Source organism: Apaloderma vittatum, unplaced genomic scaffold (assembly GCF_000703405.1).
Source record: "Apaloderma vittatum isolate BGI_N311 unplaced genomic scaffold, ASM70340v1 scaffold29733, whole genome shotgun sequence".
NCBI lineage: Eukaryota > Metazoa > Chordata > Aves > Trogoniformes > Trogonidae > Apaloderma > Apaloderma vittatum.
In genome coordinates this window covers 1-15130 of record NW_009709300.1, presented here as the reverse complement: position 1 = coordinate 15130, position 15130 = coordinate 1, and the positions used below count along the sequence as shown (strand labels likewise).

At 43.8% G+C, this 15130-nt stretch overlaps 1 protein-coding gene across 1 annotated transcript; it reads right to left on the bottom strand.

Annotated features, from left to right (window-relative positions):
- Positions 1-3374: 3374 nt before the first annotated feature.
- KDM3A (lysine (K)-specific demethylase 3A) lies at positions 3375-14925 on the bottom strand (the record flags this gene model as incomplete). The annotated part of the gene is made up of 13 exons (XM_009866870.1): positions 3375-4099; positions 4588-4722; positions 4807-4983; positions 6460-6599; positions 6689-6808; positions 8414-8544; positions 9137-9227; positions 10170-10341; positions 10738-10974; positions 11745-11914; positions 12434-12620; positions 14344-14471; positions 14830-14925. Coding segments are annotated over 13 exons (1865 nt in total), but the record flags the coding sequence as incomplete, so codon positions are not given.
- Between the last annotated feature and the right edge of the window lie 205 nt (positions 14926-15130).

Here is a 15130-nt window from a genome sequence, read left to right as displayed (position 1 = left end):
AAATACATACTTAGCTTCAAGTAGCATCTCTCCCTAAAAGGCACTTTGGCTTAACCTGCTACCAAAAACTTTCAGTGGTGTAAGATCTTTGTTCTGAATCACTACATATTTTATTAAAGCTGCTTTTAACGGTTGCTCCCGTGCATCAGTTTAGTTTGCATCACTTTGAACTCTTTTCACAAATGACATCCACCGCTAACAGCTCCCTCTTGGTTTTATAACACCTTTTCTTCTCCCCTCTTTAGCACATTTTTGGCATTCTCAGCATAGTTCGAGAAAAGCTTTTAGTCAGAGCAGCTGTTTAATAGCTGCTCTGTCCCTGCTGTGGCCACCGGGGAGCCTCGTTTAGCAAAGGCAGCGTGAAGGTGATGAGAGAGCAGCTGGCAGAGTTTCGCTGGACCCCGAGGCTGTGCCCAGGAGGCCTCCTGGGCCTGGGCTCTGCCAAGGGAGGGGACAGCAGTTGGTCAGGTCTGGGACCAGAACTGACCCTCAGACTGATGCCATGTAATTACCTTTTTCAGCCCTTCAAGATTTATAAAAATTCAACCTGGTACCCACCTGGTACTAGTTTTACAGGCAGACAGTCACTAGCCAGCCCTCCACCTGGCACTGTGTTAGTGGAGCCCTGCACCAACAGGGAGGGTCACTTCAGCCACCCGCACGTTTTCTTAATCGTTCTGGGTACTATCACTTCACTGTCTCACAACCACAAGTGGTAAAAAGCCATCTGCTGTGTATATGGCAGCTTTTCAGGGTCAAAGGAGAGGTGTGTCTCCTCTCAAAGAAAAAAAAGTTCAGGCAAAACCGACGCTGTGACTCAACTACAGGCAGCTTGCAAGGCAGGTACCCACCGAGTCTCACACCTGAACATGTCACTGCCACAGGAAACTCACAGGCGAAGGAAAGAGTTTCTCATTTCAAGACACCAAAAGAAGACTTAAGTCTATAATTGCATTCCAGCAACAAGGGTGGAGGGAGAGACGAGGCACAGATACCTGCGTGGTGTCCAACCACGTTCAGTTTCAGCCATGAAAAGCAGAGGGGCCAAGCCCTGCTCACCTTCGTGCCAGTGGGTGGCAAATAAATACAGGCACAGCTGCAGCTGGCACAGGGCTGCAGCACGCGTTTAGAGAACTGTGTGAGCCACGCGTTCCTTCTCCACCCCAAACCTAACAAGAACAGGCAAATGAGACAGTTTGTTGTGGTCTTACAAATCCAGAGAGAACAGAAGAAAAAAGAAAATGAAAAAAAAAAGAAAAAAGAAGCATTTGGGCCTGTAAGGTTGGGTAGGTAACAGCTGCAGTTGAAACAGATTGAACAGAAGCACATTGGAAAGAAAATTCAAAATCCAGCTCCAGGGATGCATCTTTTCATACATATGCGTGCACGTAAGATTGTTGTGCCTCTTGTCACTGTCTGGGAGGTCAGGGACCTGTGCTCCTGCTCTCCAGAAGCTCCCCTGCTGGCTCCAAGAAAAGCCATTAAACAGCTTTTTTATCATTTACTTCAAACCTGATATTGCAAGAAAGAACATTGAGCTAAAGTGCTGTCTTTAAGGATACTTAACTACTTGAAACACAAAATGCCAAATCAAGGTTGGGTGGTCTGCCTTAGAAAAAGCCAGCTGAACCCACCTAGACCTGAACCGTGTAGTCACTGTTGGAGGCCTCAGCAAGTAAAGGTGGCAGGGAGGTTCTCGCCGAGCACAAAAAAGGTGTTGCCGAGTGAAATCTCATCTGGCAGCATGAACCGAGCTAACGACCTAACGACCGCTTCCCCATGCAAGACACCGCAGCCCTCGCAGGGCCTCACACCTGTCGTGATTCCTCACCCAGCACGGAGGATCTTGGCCCAGGCAGAGCACCGAGCTGCTGTTTCTGCTCACCTCAGGAGCTGGAGGCCTGACACTGGGAGGGGCAGGGTGCTGCCTTCAGGAGCGCACTATGCACAGACTGGGCCAGACAACACCCCCACCTCAGCCTCAGTGAGTCCTGCATCTGCAGAGGAATAACACCAGGCACCAGTACAGATTAGGGGACGTCCTGCTGGAAAGCAGCCCCATGGAGACAGACCTTGGAGTCCCAGTCGGCAGTGATTTCTCCCTGGGACAGCAATGGCCCCTTGTGGCCAAGAGGGCCAGTGAGATCCTGGGGTGCGTTAAGAAAAGTGTGTCCAGCAGGGCTAGGGAGGTTCTCCTGCCCCTCCGCTCTGCCCTGGTGAGACCACACCTGGAATCCTGTGCCCAGTTTTGGGCTCCCCAATTCAGTAGAGACAGGGACCTACTGGAGAGAGTCCAAGGGAGAGCTACGAGGTGATCAAGGGACTTGAACATCTCTGCTGTGAAGAGAGACTGAGAGACCTGGGGCTGTTCAGCCTTGAAAGGCTGAGAGGGGATCTTATGAACGTAGAGAAATATCTGAGGGGTGGGGGTCAAGAGGAAGGTGTCGGTCTCTTCACAGTGATATCCAGTAACAGAACAAGAAACAGAACACAGGAAGTTCCACCTCAACATGAGGAGAAACTTCTTCCCTGTGCGGGTGCCGGAGCCCTGGCCCAGGCTGCCCAGAGAGGGTGTGGAGTCTCCTGCTCTGGAGACTTTCAAACCCGCCTGGACACGTTCCTGTGTGGCTGCCCTGGGGGATCCTGCTCGGGCAGGGGGTTGGACTGGGTGATCTCTAGATCACCCCCAACATTCTATGATTCTATGACTTTGTTTTGCTGCTTTCAGTGTTTGGGGACCTGCTTTTGTCTCAGTTCTGAGAGGATGGAAGCAGATGTTACTTACAGCTTTCAAGAGCCCACTTTATTCTAACTTGATGAAGAGACTTACTCCTGCTGTCGCTGTTGTCTCTACTCCACTTATCCCTCCATATCTGAGGAAGCTTCTTCAAAAAAGTACTGTCCTCTGAGAGACTCACAGCAGTTAACGCTGATCAGTAGTAGCAGGTCAAGTATTACAGCGAGGGGAAGTCACAGAGTTCATCGATTTGTCACATAAAGCGCAGAAAAGTGACTCGGCCAACTTTGCTTATCTTGTTTGATGAGAGATGCACTTCACTCTTGACCTCTGTGCCTGTTTTCAGTCTTTAATTTTAGAGCGACTTGCCATTTAGACTGAAGCTGCAAAACTCATTTGATGCAGACCCTCGTGCCAGCATGGGCTGAGAAGGGGTAGAGCCAAGCTCAGCTTTGGTTAACCAGAAAGGCTACGAAGAGATCTGTCACATGAAATTCAATACCCTAAGCCTTCAGATACTTTACAACCCAGTAAGAACAGTGTAGGATACACAATTTTCTTTTGCATTTCAAAGCACTGCATCAAATTAATTACATTTTAAAGAGTGAATTGAAGAAGGCAGGCAAGGAACGATATCTGAAATAGAAGAATTTTATGTAGACCATTCAGTGTTAAAAACCAGAGAATCAAACATTGGTTCAAATTAAAGAGCAGTTTCAAACAGAAGACATTTGATTAAAAGTTTCTTTTAACATTTAGAAATTTAAATACATTTACCTAAAGATGGTTAACCCCCATCTCTATGTTACTATACAATAGCTTAAAGCTACTTTTAAATGCTAGTTCTATGTTAATGTGAAAGAAGAACTGCATTCTTATTTTTATGTAAATTGGTTATTAATAAACTGGGTGACTCCATACTTCCTCTCACCCCAAAAGAAATTTTAAAAACTGGAGCTTTACAACGTCTTTAATAATATTTTTCAAATGAGTAGTTTGGAATAGTTTCCGACAGTTCTATAGGAGGTATTTTGTACAGTTCGGAGAGCAACTCCATATAAAGTTCTATTGCAACTGAGCATTCACAGTATGCCACAGTCCATACATATTACTACATATACATATCAGGTTTGTAAACATTGGAAGAATACACAGAACATAGTACCACGATCCTCTGGTACTGCTGAAAAGAAAGATGAGGTAACATTCATATAATCTCAAAGTCCGTTAAAACAGCTGCCAACGCTTCTGTTTCATAGTGTGTGGTTAAGGCTTTCTACTTTACGGTCTGCTAAGGCTGGATTCGTTAGCTCTCAGTATCCCAACCGCGTCTTTCACAGCGTGGTATATGACATTCTTCACCTGGGAGGAGAAGAAGGAGGTGGTCAGCGTTACAAGGAATCAGCACGGTTAGGGTCAGGGCGCAAGACCTGACGATGCCCCCACAGCTTTCCTGCTTGCCCGCACGGCTCTCGACCCTTGAGCGCGCTGCCCGAGCTTCAGGCACGTCACCAGCTTGTGAGAATAAGGGTCAACTTCTAACAGGGTATAACCCTCATAGCGCAAGGAGAGCGCTCTGAGTTCCGCCAGAGGGAAACAAGAAATGCAAGGGGGAAACGTTTCAAAAGAATCTTGGGAGAAGCTTCAGAAGGCTTCCTCAGAACTGCTAAGAATGGGTAACAATTTGAAAGCCTTTGGAAATTCCTCTTCAAGGTCCATTGCACTCAGATGGATCTGAACATGAAAGCAATTGGGTTGTGTGGACACACCCCTCATGAGTTTGGGGAGGGCTGCCGGTTGTTTTTTGGTGGGTTAAGAGGGGCAGGGTTCATCCTGAACACTTAATTTACCTGCAGTTTATCTTCATGGTTCGTATGCGTATGCGACAGATATCTAAATTCCTGAGTGAGCCAGAAGCAATGTTTGACATGCTCTGGGGATACAAAGTCTTCTGCGACCTTAATGCAACTGTACAAATTGTGGACCTAGAAAGAACAAACAAGCGTTAGCCGCGTGCTCCGAAGCGCGCCCACGCGATCAGGCTGTCAAACAGCATCCCTGGTCCTTGCCTGGTGCGGAGCTCCAGCTGGAATGAAAACTACGTCTCCTAGAAACTGTACAATAGCCCAGCCTTGAACTCCGTACTCCTGATGAAGGCGTTTGCGTAGCGATCGGTCCAAGTACCAACTCTGATCGTGGATGGGGTCGTGATCTACAGGGTTTTCTTGACCTTGTTCTTCTGCAACCTGCAAAGTCACAAGACAACAGGTGTTACAACATACAGGTCTTACTGGATAATTAAGGCGTAGCTGTGGTATTCCATACACACATGTGCCAGAGAACTTGTACCGTGTGTTCAGGTACAACAACAAGGTTGGGATTCTTATTCAGTCCTTAGTTTGTCAAGGCTCCATCATTTCTCAGTCCCTCTTGCTTCCCAGAGGGATTGCAAAGGGTGGCACAGGAAAAGCAAGTAAAACTGATTTACAGTCAGAAGCAGCAGAAGGGTTAAGTGACTCTCACTGTCCTGTGTGGGACTGATACTCTCACACTACTATAGCCTGTAACTGGAAGAAACTACTGAGCGTGGAAATCAGCAGGAGGCCAGCACTAGTCACGGTGCTCACTGATCAAAACAGAGGATACACACTGGGTTTTCAGGAGATAGGAAGCTGGGAGGCACAACACATAATTTAGAAGAGAAATTTGAGGGAGAGAATTACTGCAAAAAGTTCTAGCATAAATCCAGTTTGCTGTGGCAATCATTTACACCCAGAACTGCAGCCCAAAAACTCACGCGGGAGGAGAGCAACAGCTTGGTTCTACTCCAAGACAAGCTGCTGAAAGCCTCAGGCCTGCAGGCGAGTGTGTCGCAAGGGACCAAGAAGAGGTGCGAGACACAGATGTCAAAACTCAAAATGCCAGTGCTTATCAAATTCAGTGTCACGTTCTAGCAAGTACAGGACTTGTTCTTTGTTAATACTAAACAAATCTGCTGTAGCCTCTCTAAGCTTCTGCCCAGGACAGTAGTCAGGCCAACAAGGCCGCCAGTTGTTCGGATCATCCCATTTACCCTTTTAAACATCAACGTATCAGCTCTGTGCGCTTTTAGAGCACCAAAGAAGTTCCAGAATTAAGATCACCCAAGAACTGTGGACAGTTAGTGGTGAATTTACTGAAACAAGCCCGTTCAGATGTAGTAACACATCTCTACTAAACCTGTAACTCCCTTGAAAATATCACCCAAAATACCTCAATGCTTTTCCCTTAATCCAAACCTCATTAAGGGGGGGGGTGGTGGTGGTGTTAGAAAAAGCGAGCGAACAAGGAAGAACTCTATCCACCACATATTGCTCCGACATTTCCCAAGAACATCTCACATGCATGCTTTTATGAAGGATCGAGTTTAAGATTAAACTGTGGTTTTGCTTAAAAATAAAATAAGCCTTTTTTTTTTTTTTGCCCATTACACAACATCGTAAGGTGCTATAAGAAGTGTGGGCAAAAGCAGCGAATCAACACACAGGATAACTCTGAGCTTCAACTCGCTACCCTCCTCAGATCCTACAAGATTCATGGCACACGAGAAGTTTTGTCTTGGATATGACTCAAGTACACTTGTTTCCAGAACAGCCAGGTTAGAAAGGAGGAGAAAAGTCCAAGGATACATCCATGCAAGCCTACACAGGCAGTAGATCCGTTTTTAAGATATTGCAGCTTACCTTTTTAAGGAATTCCCGAATCTTCTCTGTATCTTTAGCAGCATAAATGTGCCACAGAGCTCCAGGCTTTTCTCGACTTTCAGTAAAACGCTTTATTGTCAATTCATCAGCGTCACCATCTTGTATGGTTTTAAGCACTTCTGGTGAGAGTAAAACATGAGCAGTTACGCTAAAGGACCTTCCCTCCACCCACAGAAATAACACTCCCAGCACACAAGAAAGACTTTACCTTCTTCTTGATCAGCCTGGCCTTTAGGGATACCCACATAAACCATAACATTCGCTGCATCAGACACATCTAAATGGAGGTTTGTTGTGCCATATTTTCTATCCTCTGGTGTTATTAAGCCTGGGGAGGAGGGGGAAAGAAAAAAATTAAAAAAGAGGAGCAGGCACATTAGTAAGACAAAAAGAAAGCTTATGCCACTCTCAGGAGAGCTATCTAACTATCTGAAAACACCAGAGAGCTTTTACTTTTCTCCACACAGGACTCGAGTACAGCGATGTGCTTTACATTCAGGACCTTGCCTCATCTTGTTTCCATCTTCCCACGTGATCAGCTTACAGGCTGACACATCGAGCAGGATCTAGCCCCAGCCTGGGTGATATATAAGTGACGTTTAAGTCCTTCTACAAGAAGGTTTTCTATAGTGGTTTAGAACAAAGTGTTCTCAGAAACAGCCTCTTTTTCACCTGTCCCAATTTGAGCTAAAATCCTCAACTCTGTTTAGTGATTTTTACGTTCCAGTTTAGTCTCTTCCAAAAGGCTGCACGTTCTGAAGTCAGCAGCATGTTTTGCAGACAGTGTGTGCTACTGGCAGTGATAACACCTGATGTTTGCAGTCACTGCCTGGCACTGGGATGCAGACAGGCTCTTGCTGATACTGATTCCTACGGTGCCCAAGGCCACTGCTGGCTCTGTGTGCCAGGCTGGGGGCGCCTCGCAGGGAGGGGGGCCACAAGGAAGTAAAAGGTTGCACCTCCGGGGGGTAACAGACAGGACAGGTGACCAACGAGAGTATTCCATCCCATATACGTCATATTTAGTATAAATTGAGTGATCATGAGAGTTTCTTCCTCCTTCTGCAATGGCCGGTGTCCAGGGAGGACTCCGTCTTATCTCTTGCTTTTGATCTGGATCCTGAGTTCCTGAACCCAGCTCCCTTTATCCAGGTCCTGCCCCAGCACCACCAGCTCTGCAGCACCACTGGGGAACGATATCAGGGGGAGTCAGATTCGATACTGGGCTTATTAATGATTTGTATATAGTCCTCTGGTTTTTATCATTTCACTATTATTTCCATTATTGTTTCATTAAAGCTGTTCTACTTTTTCTTTCCTAATCCGTAAGTGTCTCTGCCTCATTCCCTTTTCCTTCCCATTTCGGGGCAGAGGGAGAAGGGGTTAGAGAGCGTCTGTCCGCGTTCAGTGGCCGGCCCAGCCCTAACCCGCAACATCACCCTAACAGGCAGCTGCTCCAGTATTTAGCAGCCACGACCTCTTTACTGGCCATGATCACGCTCAGTTTTAAATGTCTCTTGAGTGACAGTAGATGAACCAGCCACGGAAAGAACTGCTCAAGAAGAGATTAAAAGCTGACTGATCCAGTCCAAAAAGGAGAAGTAACACAGAAGTGACGTAGCCAGAAGTAGCAAAACAACAACTGGACATGGCCAGCTGTACCAAAGAAAGGCTGTCTATGCACATGTGGAGCAAGTTGATCAGAAGACTGGGAATAAATATTACTGGCTTGAAACCACCTGGACAAAAAAATATGTAATACAAATCATATAATGCTCTGGACACCACTAATACCTATAAGTGAGGCAAAGTTAGGTTTTCAGGTCAATAGGATTAATCAAATGGCCTACAACAGCAAGGATTCACTTAATTTACAGTAAATTTTAATTTGGATGTGTGGCCATTGTGATCTTTAGAGTTAAAAACTCCTTACCATACGCATTGTACATCTTGGGGCCCAAATCCGGTCGTACGAAATAGTTGGGGAGTCTTGATGCAAGGTTCAGCTTGCCACCTCTCCTAGTGTATTCCGGCAAGGGAATATTTTTCATCAAATCATCAAACCTGAAGTGACACAGGGCAATTTAATGTTGGGAACTGATCAAAACAGTAGACTAAAACAGATTGCAACAAAAGCTTTCTGCAGTGAAGAAACAGTATTCGCTCCCCCAGGGGTTTTACAGGGCACCATGGAAAGGAACAAAACTAGCAAGACACAGGAATGCAGCAGATAAATTTAACTGCTCTGAAGCAATGTTGCCTTATGTAGCCATCGCAACTACTATCAAATAGAGTAAGTCAGAAGACTTAAAAACATTTGGCAAAAAAACCCAACCTTCAACTGAAGTTTAGATTTCAAAATGGTTCAGACTCTTAGGAAGTTTCCAAAGTTTAACCAATCATTAGCAAGTTTAGGTACTCGCTTCACTTGGCAATAAATATGAACTACACAAAACTATGAACTACACAAATTTTATGATAAAACTTATTTAGCATTTCCAGCTATGTCAGACATCTGTGAGAAACAAAACGGTTCAAATGTGAACAACTGCCTCTCAAAGCCAAAGCAGGTGTCAAAACGTAACAGTATTCCCACAGTCCCTTATTTTGGGAGTGTACCACACAAATGATGAACCGTTTCTTTGTGAATTCCTACCGAGAAGGCATCATGTCTCTGAAGTCTTCTCCCGGAGGCCAGTCTTTAAGCTTCAACACCATTGGCTCTCCTTCTTCTGTTCTGAGACGACCTATTGCCAAATACAAGGAAGCTTTAGTTTTTAACAGTCATATAGCTCAAAATGCAGAGAATTAAGACAAAGAAATCCTTATCTTAGGTTAAAATCCTGTTAATCCCACAGTGATTTATGTAGAACCAAAGACATACAAGATCATCTCACACCACGGTTGGGCGTTACTACTGTGACACACGTGTTAGGACAGGACATTTCAGACTGGAGCAGCAGCCTTTGCCAGCTCCCCTGCCCAAGCTCTTCCTACAATTTAGCTCAGGCAACTGTTTCATATTTGAGGCCAGAGGAGCTGAAGACAAAGACAAATCTTCTCAAAGATCAAGTAACAAAAGAAAGGTGCAAGCGAGCCCTCCAGCTCCCAGTCTTCTTGTTCCAAGTACAAAATTCTAAGTTTACATCACACAAACAGATGAAGTAAACTCTGGATGCTGTGGCAACTATTAATTCTCCTAGAAAAAGTTTGTTCTCACAATGTCAAACCTCATGCTCACCTCCCCTAAATGCACTTTTATACAAAATACCTTCAATCTCTTGGGAACAAGAGGCACCTGCAGGTTAAAACAGCAGAACCCAATTATCTTGTGAGCACCAACTCTCTTACGTTTCACTCAGCTGGGCAATAAAAGCAGACAGGTGAACCTACTTGCTTTCTCAGAATGCTTCCCCAAACGCTACAAACTTTCTCAGAACACTTCCCTGACAAAAGCAAAAACCCTGACTAAAGGCAGCCAAACATTCTCCTGAAAGGGAGTCCTCCATGGGGCTGACAGCTTCTGTCCGTCCCACAAGCACACGTGCTGAGAATAGCAGACACGCTCTCCAGGATGAAGGAAAGGCCTGAAGCACCTTTTATACTGCTTAGGGATAACAAATTTGTGCTAGGACAAAGTTATCGCTGCTGAGTATATTACTATTGGAACAAAAATTGATGTTACTTACTTGAAATATCTTCAAATCCATCCCAGAAATCTCCTACAGTAGCTCCAGTGATGATTTCATTGGTCCTGCAGTTAACCAGATCTACCTCCTGTTGGCCAAATTCCTTCCTAAAAGACTCTGGTCTCCAGAGGTCTGCATTTAAGTTGTGATGCACTCCTGACACCATGACAGGCTATGGAGAAGAAGAAAACGTATCAAACACCAAACATTCCAACTCCAAACAGAATAACGCTTAAGATGCACTGAATATTGCACACAAGCACTTTGTGAACATTTTATTTTCCAAAATAAGCGCTGAGTCTGCCATAAAAATGATCAAACATGTAATTCTGGCATCTCAAGCCACGAGGCAGCTTTTCACACAGAGCCATAAGTTCAGCAGCGCGTTTAGAAAGCGATTTCAAACAGTAAAATATAAATCTTTTTATCCAAGGATCTAACCGTGTTCCCGTAGTACGTCTTATGCAGGTTTAGTGTTCTTCTCACTGCAGGAAGTGTGAACCTGCATTTTGGTTAAAGGGCAAAGCCCATGAACTGAAAAAAGAAAAAGCTAAAAGAGCATAAATACCTGTCCCTGCTTCCAGCACTCCCTGAAGACATTCCAGTTACTTTCGTTGTTGGGATCTTGAAGACACAGCAAGCGGTTATCACACAGCCAGTAGTGAGGTGTGTCAAAGCCCATTATCGTGGGCTTTATAGTCAGTCCTTGGGGTTTCTTAGGCAAGTCTGTAACGGTTCTATTTTGCACCAGGGAGGCAAAAATGTCATCAAGGATTTTGGGTGTACTCTTGAGTCCACTGTCCGTCTGCAAACAACAGAAAAGAACAAAGTTGGTGCACTTCTCTGTTGCCTTATCTTCTTTAAAGTCTGCAGGACATTTACCACTTTCAAAATCTTTCACCTGAGCTCACGATCACATGGAGAAACAAAAACCTGCAAAACTTTGTCTAGAAACCCACCACGATGAAATGCCAATGCCATTTCTGATGCTACCTACAGCGTTCTGGCATCAGAAGTTCTGCTCTGATTTACGTTTCAGCAATGCTGCAGAAAACCACGAAATACAGAACACAACTTTCTTGATATCAAAGAACAGAAATGGAGTTTCAGCAAGGAACTCTCCATTTTACCCAACCATTCTGAAGTCACACCTGTAAGAGCAATTGAAGCCCAGGAACACCCGAGGTGAACCAGTCCTCAGACGAGGTATGAGATAGTCACCCACCACAGAACGTTTTTCCTTCCACCTGTATGTTCTTTGATGCTTCTTTTCTGAGTCTAATGCAAATACCAATCAATGCACCTGCCAGACACCAGCCTAAGGAAATCAATCTGCTTTCTCATTTGGTTCCCAATCCCTCACCCAGCCAGGCTTGCCAATAGTCCCACCAAGCTCCTGCTCTGGAAAGCACTAACTGAGCACTGCGACAGGGAAACTGAATTAAGTCCTTTTTCCCAAATAAAGACAGAATTTTACCTACTGCAGCTAATGCCTGTGGTAGTTGTTCCCGGGTTTAGAACAGCTGTCTAAGCCTGGTATAAACCCAAACCTGTAAAGCAAAATTTTCCATATACCTTTCCTCCAGAAGAGTTCAACAGATTCCGCAAGAAACCTGAGTTGTTGTTGCTCACAGGTGTTAATATCGCACTGTTGAATGTCTGCAGGGCTGCAGCAGGCTTGGCTAAACTGGGGAGTGTCTGAAGAGGTTTATTGTCATTCTTTGAAACAGGTACGAGTGGTTTCTCTGAAATGAAGAAAACATCTGAGAATGAAGCAAGGATTAATCCTCTGAATTATTATTAGTGTACACTTTGGATTTTTTAAGACAACAAAACACTCCTATATGTACACATTTACATATATATGTGTATAAATATAAATCTCCTCTCCATACATGCAGATGAATTACGGATTTCACTTCCTTCAATACTCTAAAGGTTTTAAAAATCACCCATCCTAAAATAAATATATTCTCAGTTTGAATTTTCAAGAATACTCACACTGTAGAATCATTTAGGTTGGAAAAGACCTTTAAGGTCTAGACCAACAATAATATTAATCCAGTTTTCAAAAAAAGAAAATGCTAACCCTGCCAGGTTTTACTCCCAGTGATTGCCACAGACCAGTTTTGCAGTACAGGCACTGAACACCCATCCCAGCAGACAGATCTTATTATTCTCAACGCAAGATATTGCTGCCTCTGATATATATTCTTCTGACAAACAGCCACAAAGGGTTTACTCTTCGCTGGTTCTGCACATACCTTTGTTTTCTTTATTCACGTTTCCACTTGTCAGATTGGATAACCAGCTTAAGGAAGGAGAAGTGTTTACTGAAGCAGTTTGTTTGCTTCCAGTCGCTGACTTTAAAGGAGGATCATGTGTAGTGACTTGGGGGCTCAGGATCAAGCTGTTATGCTGAAGGTTGGTCCTCTCTCCAGCTACCAAGTTCTGCAAAAACAACAGGAGAACTTGATTAGACGCAAACACACTCCAGTCAGAATGCGGAAACAAGCAGTAACACGTCCAAATTCATTCTGTTACCAACAAACTTCAAAAAAATAACTAATCTCCACAAGAGGTCAGCATTGCATCTCCGTTTCAGGCAGCGAGCATGATCCAGCAGGATTCAGGACCTCCCGACTTTCAGAGCAGGTGACAGAGTCCACCACCCCTCAAGCGCGGGCGCAGAAAGCTGAACCACCCAGATGGGTTTTCTGGAACTGCTTTGGGAACCAAATGCAGTTTTCGTAGCAGCGCTCTCACACCGCGAGTGACAGCTGATGTGCGGACCAGGGCTAAGCTGCTCTACGAGTTAAGGAATCTAAACTACATAGTGCTCCTCAATTTTTATTTAAGGCAGCAGCAAAAGCCTCCTCACCTGCCAGGTCTGAAACACCCCCAGACATGAGTGCAGCACCAGCCGGGACGACACAGCCCAAGCACAGGACATGGTTACACAAGGCAATAGCACTGCTGCTGTGCAGCTGATCTATCTAGTCCTTTGGAGATTCTACATAACAGAGACGAACCGGAACTACTGCTTTGGCCGGGAATTCCTGCATGACTGGCTACATCTAGTCTCTCTGCTTAAATACTTTTCAGTCAAGAGATTATTCTGCACCTGTGTCAGCCTATTACTACATTCTTTATTGCATCTCTTGATGGCTGCTGGCACTTGATAAGGATTTCAAACACGAGGTACTATTAAATGCTTCAAACTTTAATAAGCTGATTCTCATGCCACCAGTGCAGTACTTAATTTTATACAAACAGAGGTAGAGATGAATTTCAATGCAGCTATTTGTTCAGAGTGACAGCAGAAATCTCAAGAACAGAAGACTAAAGCTAGGTCAGTTGTACGCTGATTTTTGAATCACATACCCATCTTCCTTGCTTTTAACACTTCAGAATGTTTTTTGCCTCTTCTATCGATCACCAAGATCAAAATCAAGTTCAGCCCGCTTCTTAAACTTAAGACAACCCATTTATTCTCAAAGTAAGTTTACAACAAAATTAATATTACTTAATTCAGCTGAGCCATTAACTTGTGCTCTATTTTCAAAAGAAAAAAAACACTATATCCATTTACAAACAAACATAGAGCATACAGTGGGGTTTTGTTTGTTTGTGGGTTTGTTGGGGTTTTTTAGTACAACGAGCAGCAAACTTTCCATCAGGATTCACAGAGAAATCCGTGTTTCTAGCCCTTGCAATTTCATTCATGTTTACCTCTGATGAATTCTAGTGCTCTTCCACCCTACTTACTCTTTTGGATGCTGCATGTTACATCTCCAGGACCCAAGGGATAGCCTACACCTCACAACCATTCCCACTAGTCTGTTCTTAAAGCTGTTCTCTGAAGTGTTCTCTCAATCCAATCCTATTTTTGCTCTAAAAAAAAAATCTTCACTGAACATTTTTCAAGGAAAGGTCACTTACCAAGGTAACAGCATGTCAAAGTGACAAGAGTTTTTTCCCCAAAACTTAATTAAAAAAAAAAAAAAAAGAAATAGAAAGACAAATACTAAATACAAATTTTGAACAAAAACCTATGTGGTGGGGTTACCAGTAGTGGCACACAGATAGAGTCAACTATCATTGGCTTCAGATACAGGTAGTGGATCAAGACAAACTTCCACTACGCAGACACAGCGTGAGACAGCAGCAATACCTGTTTTGAATCCTCCTTTAGAGTTGGCTTTGACAGTGCCTTGAACTGCTTATTTGCACACGGACAATTTGCCTTTATTCCCCACTTTGTTCTTACGGAGTGAACGATGTCACCAACATCATAGAGAGCTGAAGGAAAAAAGAGTCATTAGTGAGCCTGCATGTAATTAGAACATCCAGCATTCAATAAGACTTTTTTAAAAATAGCGTATGCAATGCACGGAAACAATAGTACACAAACCCAGTTCATCATTCATCAAGTTTTGCTACTTCTTTGTATGAGTCTAAGCTAACAGAATAGTATTAAACTCGAGAACTAGAGACTAAAGTCTATGGTTCAGTCTTTGGAAGATAAAAACTAAGCTTTTACTAACTTTATTACTAAAATAAACCCAACTAAACAACCTTCACCCAGTACAACAAAAACATACAAAAGACAGCAAAAGCCTACAGCATTTTTTTAATCCCAACCAAATATCTAAAATACCTCTTCCGGGAATTATTTGTGTAGGCATTAGATTCTCTGGTTCATGCACCTGCCCCTTCACACATTTAAACCAGGAGAAAGTATCTGAGTCATCATCTGTAAAACAGAACCATTACATTGCTTTATTAGAGCATTTTTCGTTCTCCTCTCAAAAGCTACATATTTTATTACTATTGATATACCAAACCACAGGTCTACAACAGGTTTTTTGCATTAGGAAGGCTTATTATCTTGTTGGTTACAGTTATTATTGGCTTCCAAGTTCAAAATACAGCCTTACCTCTGTGCCAGGTAAAATCAT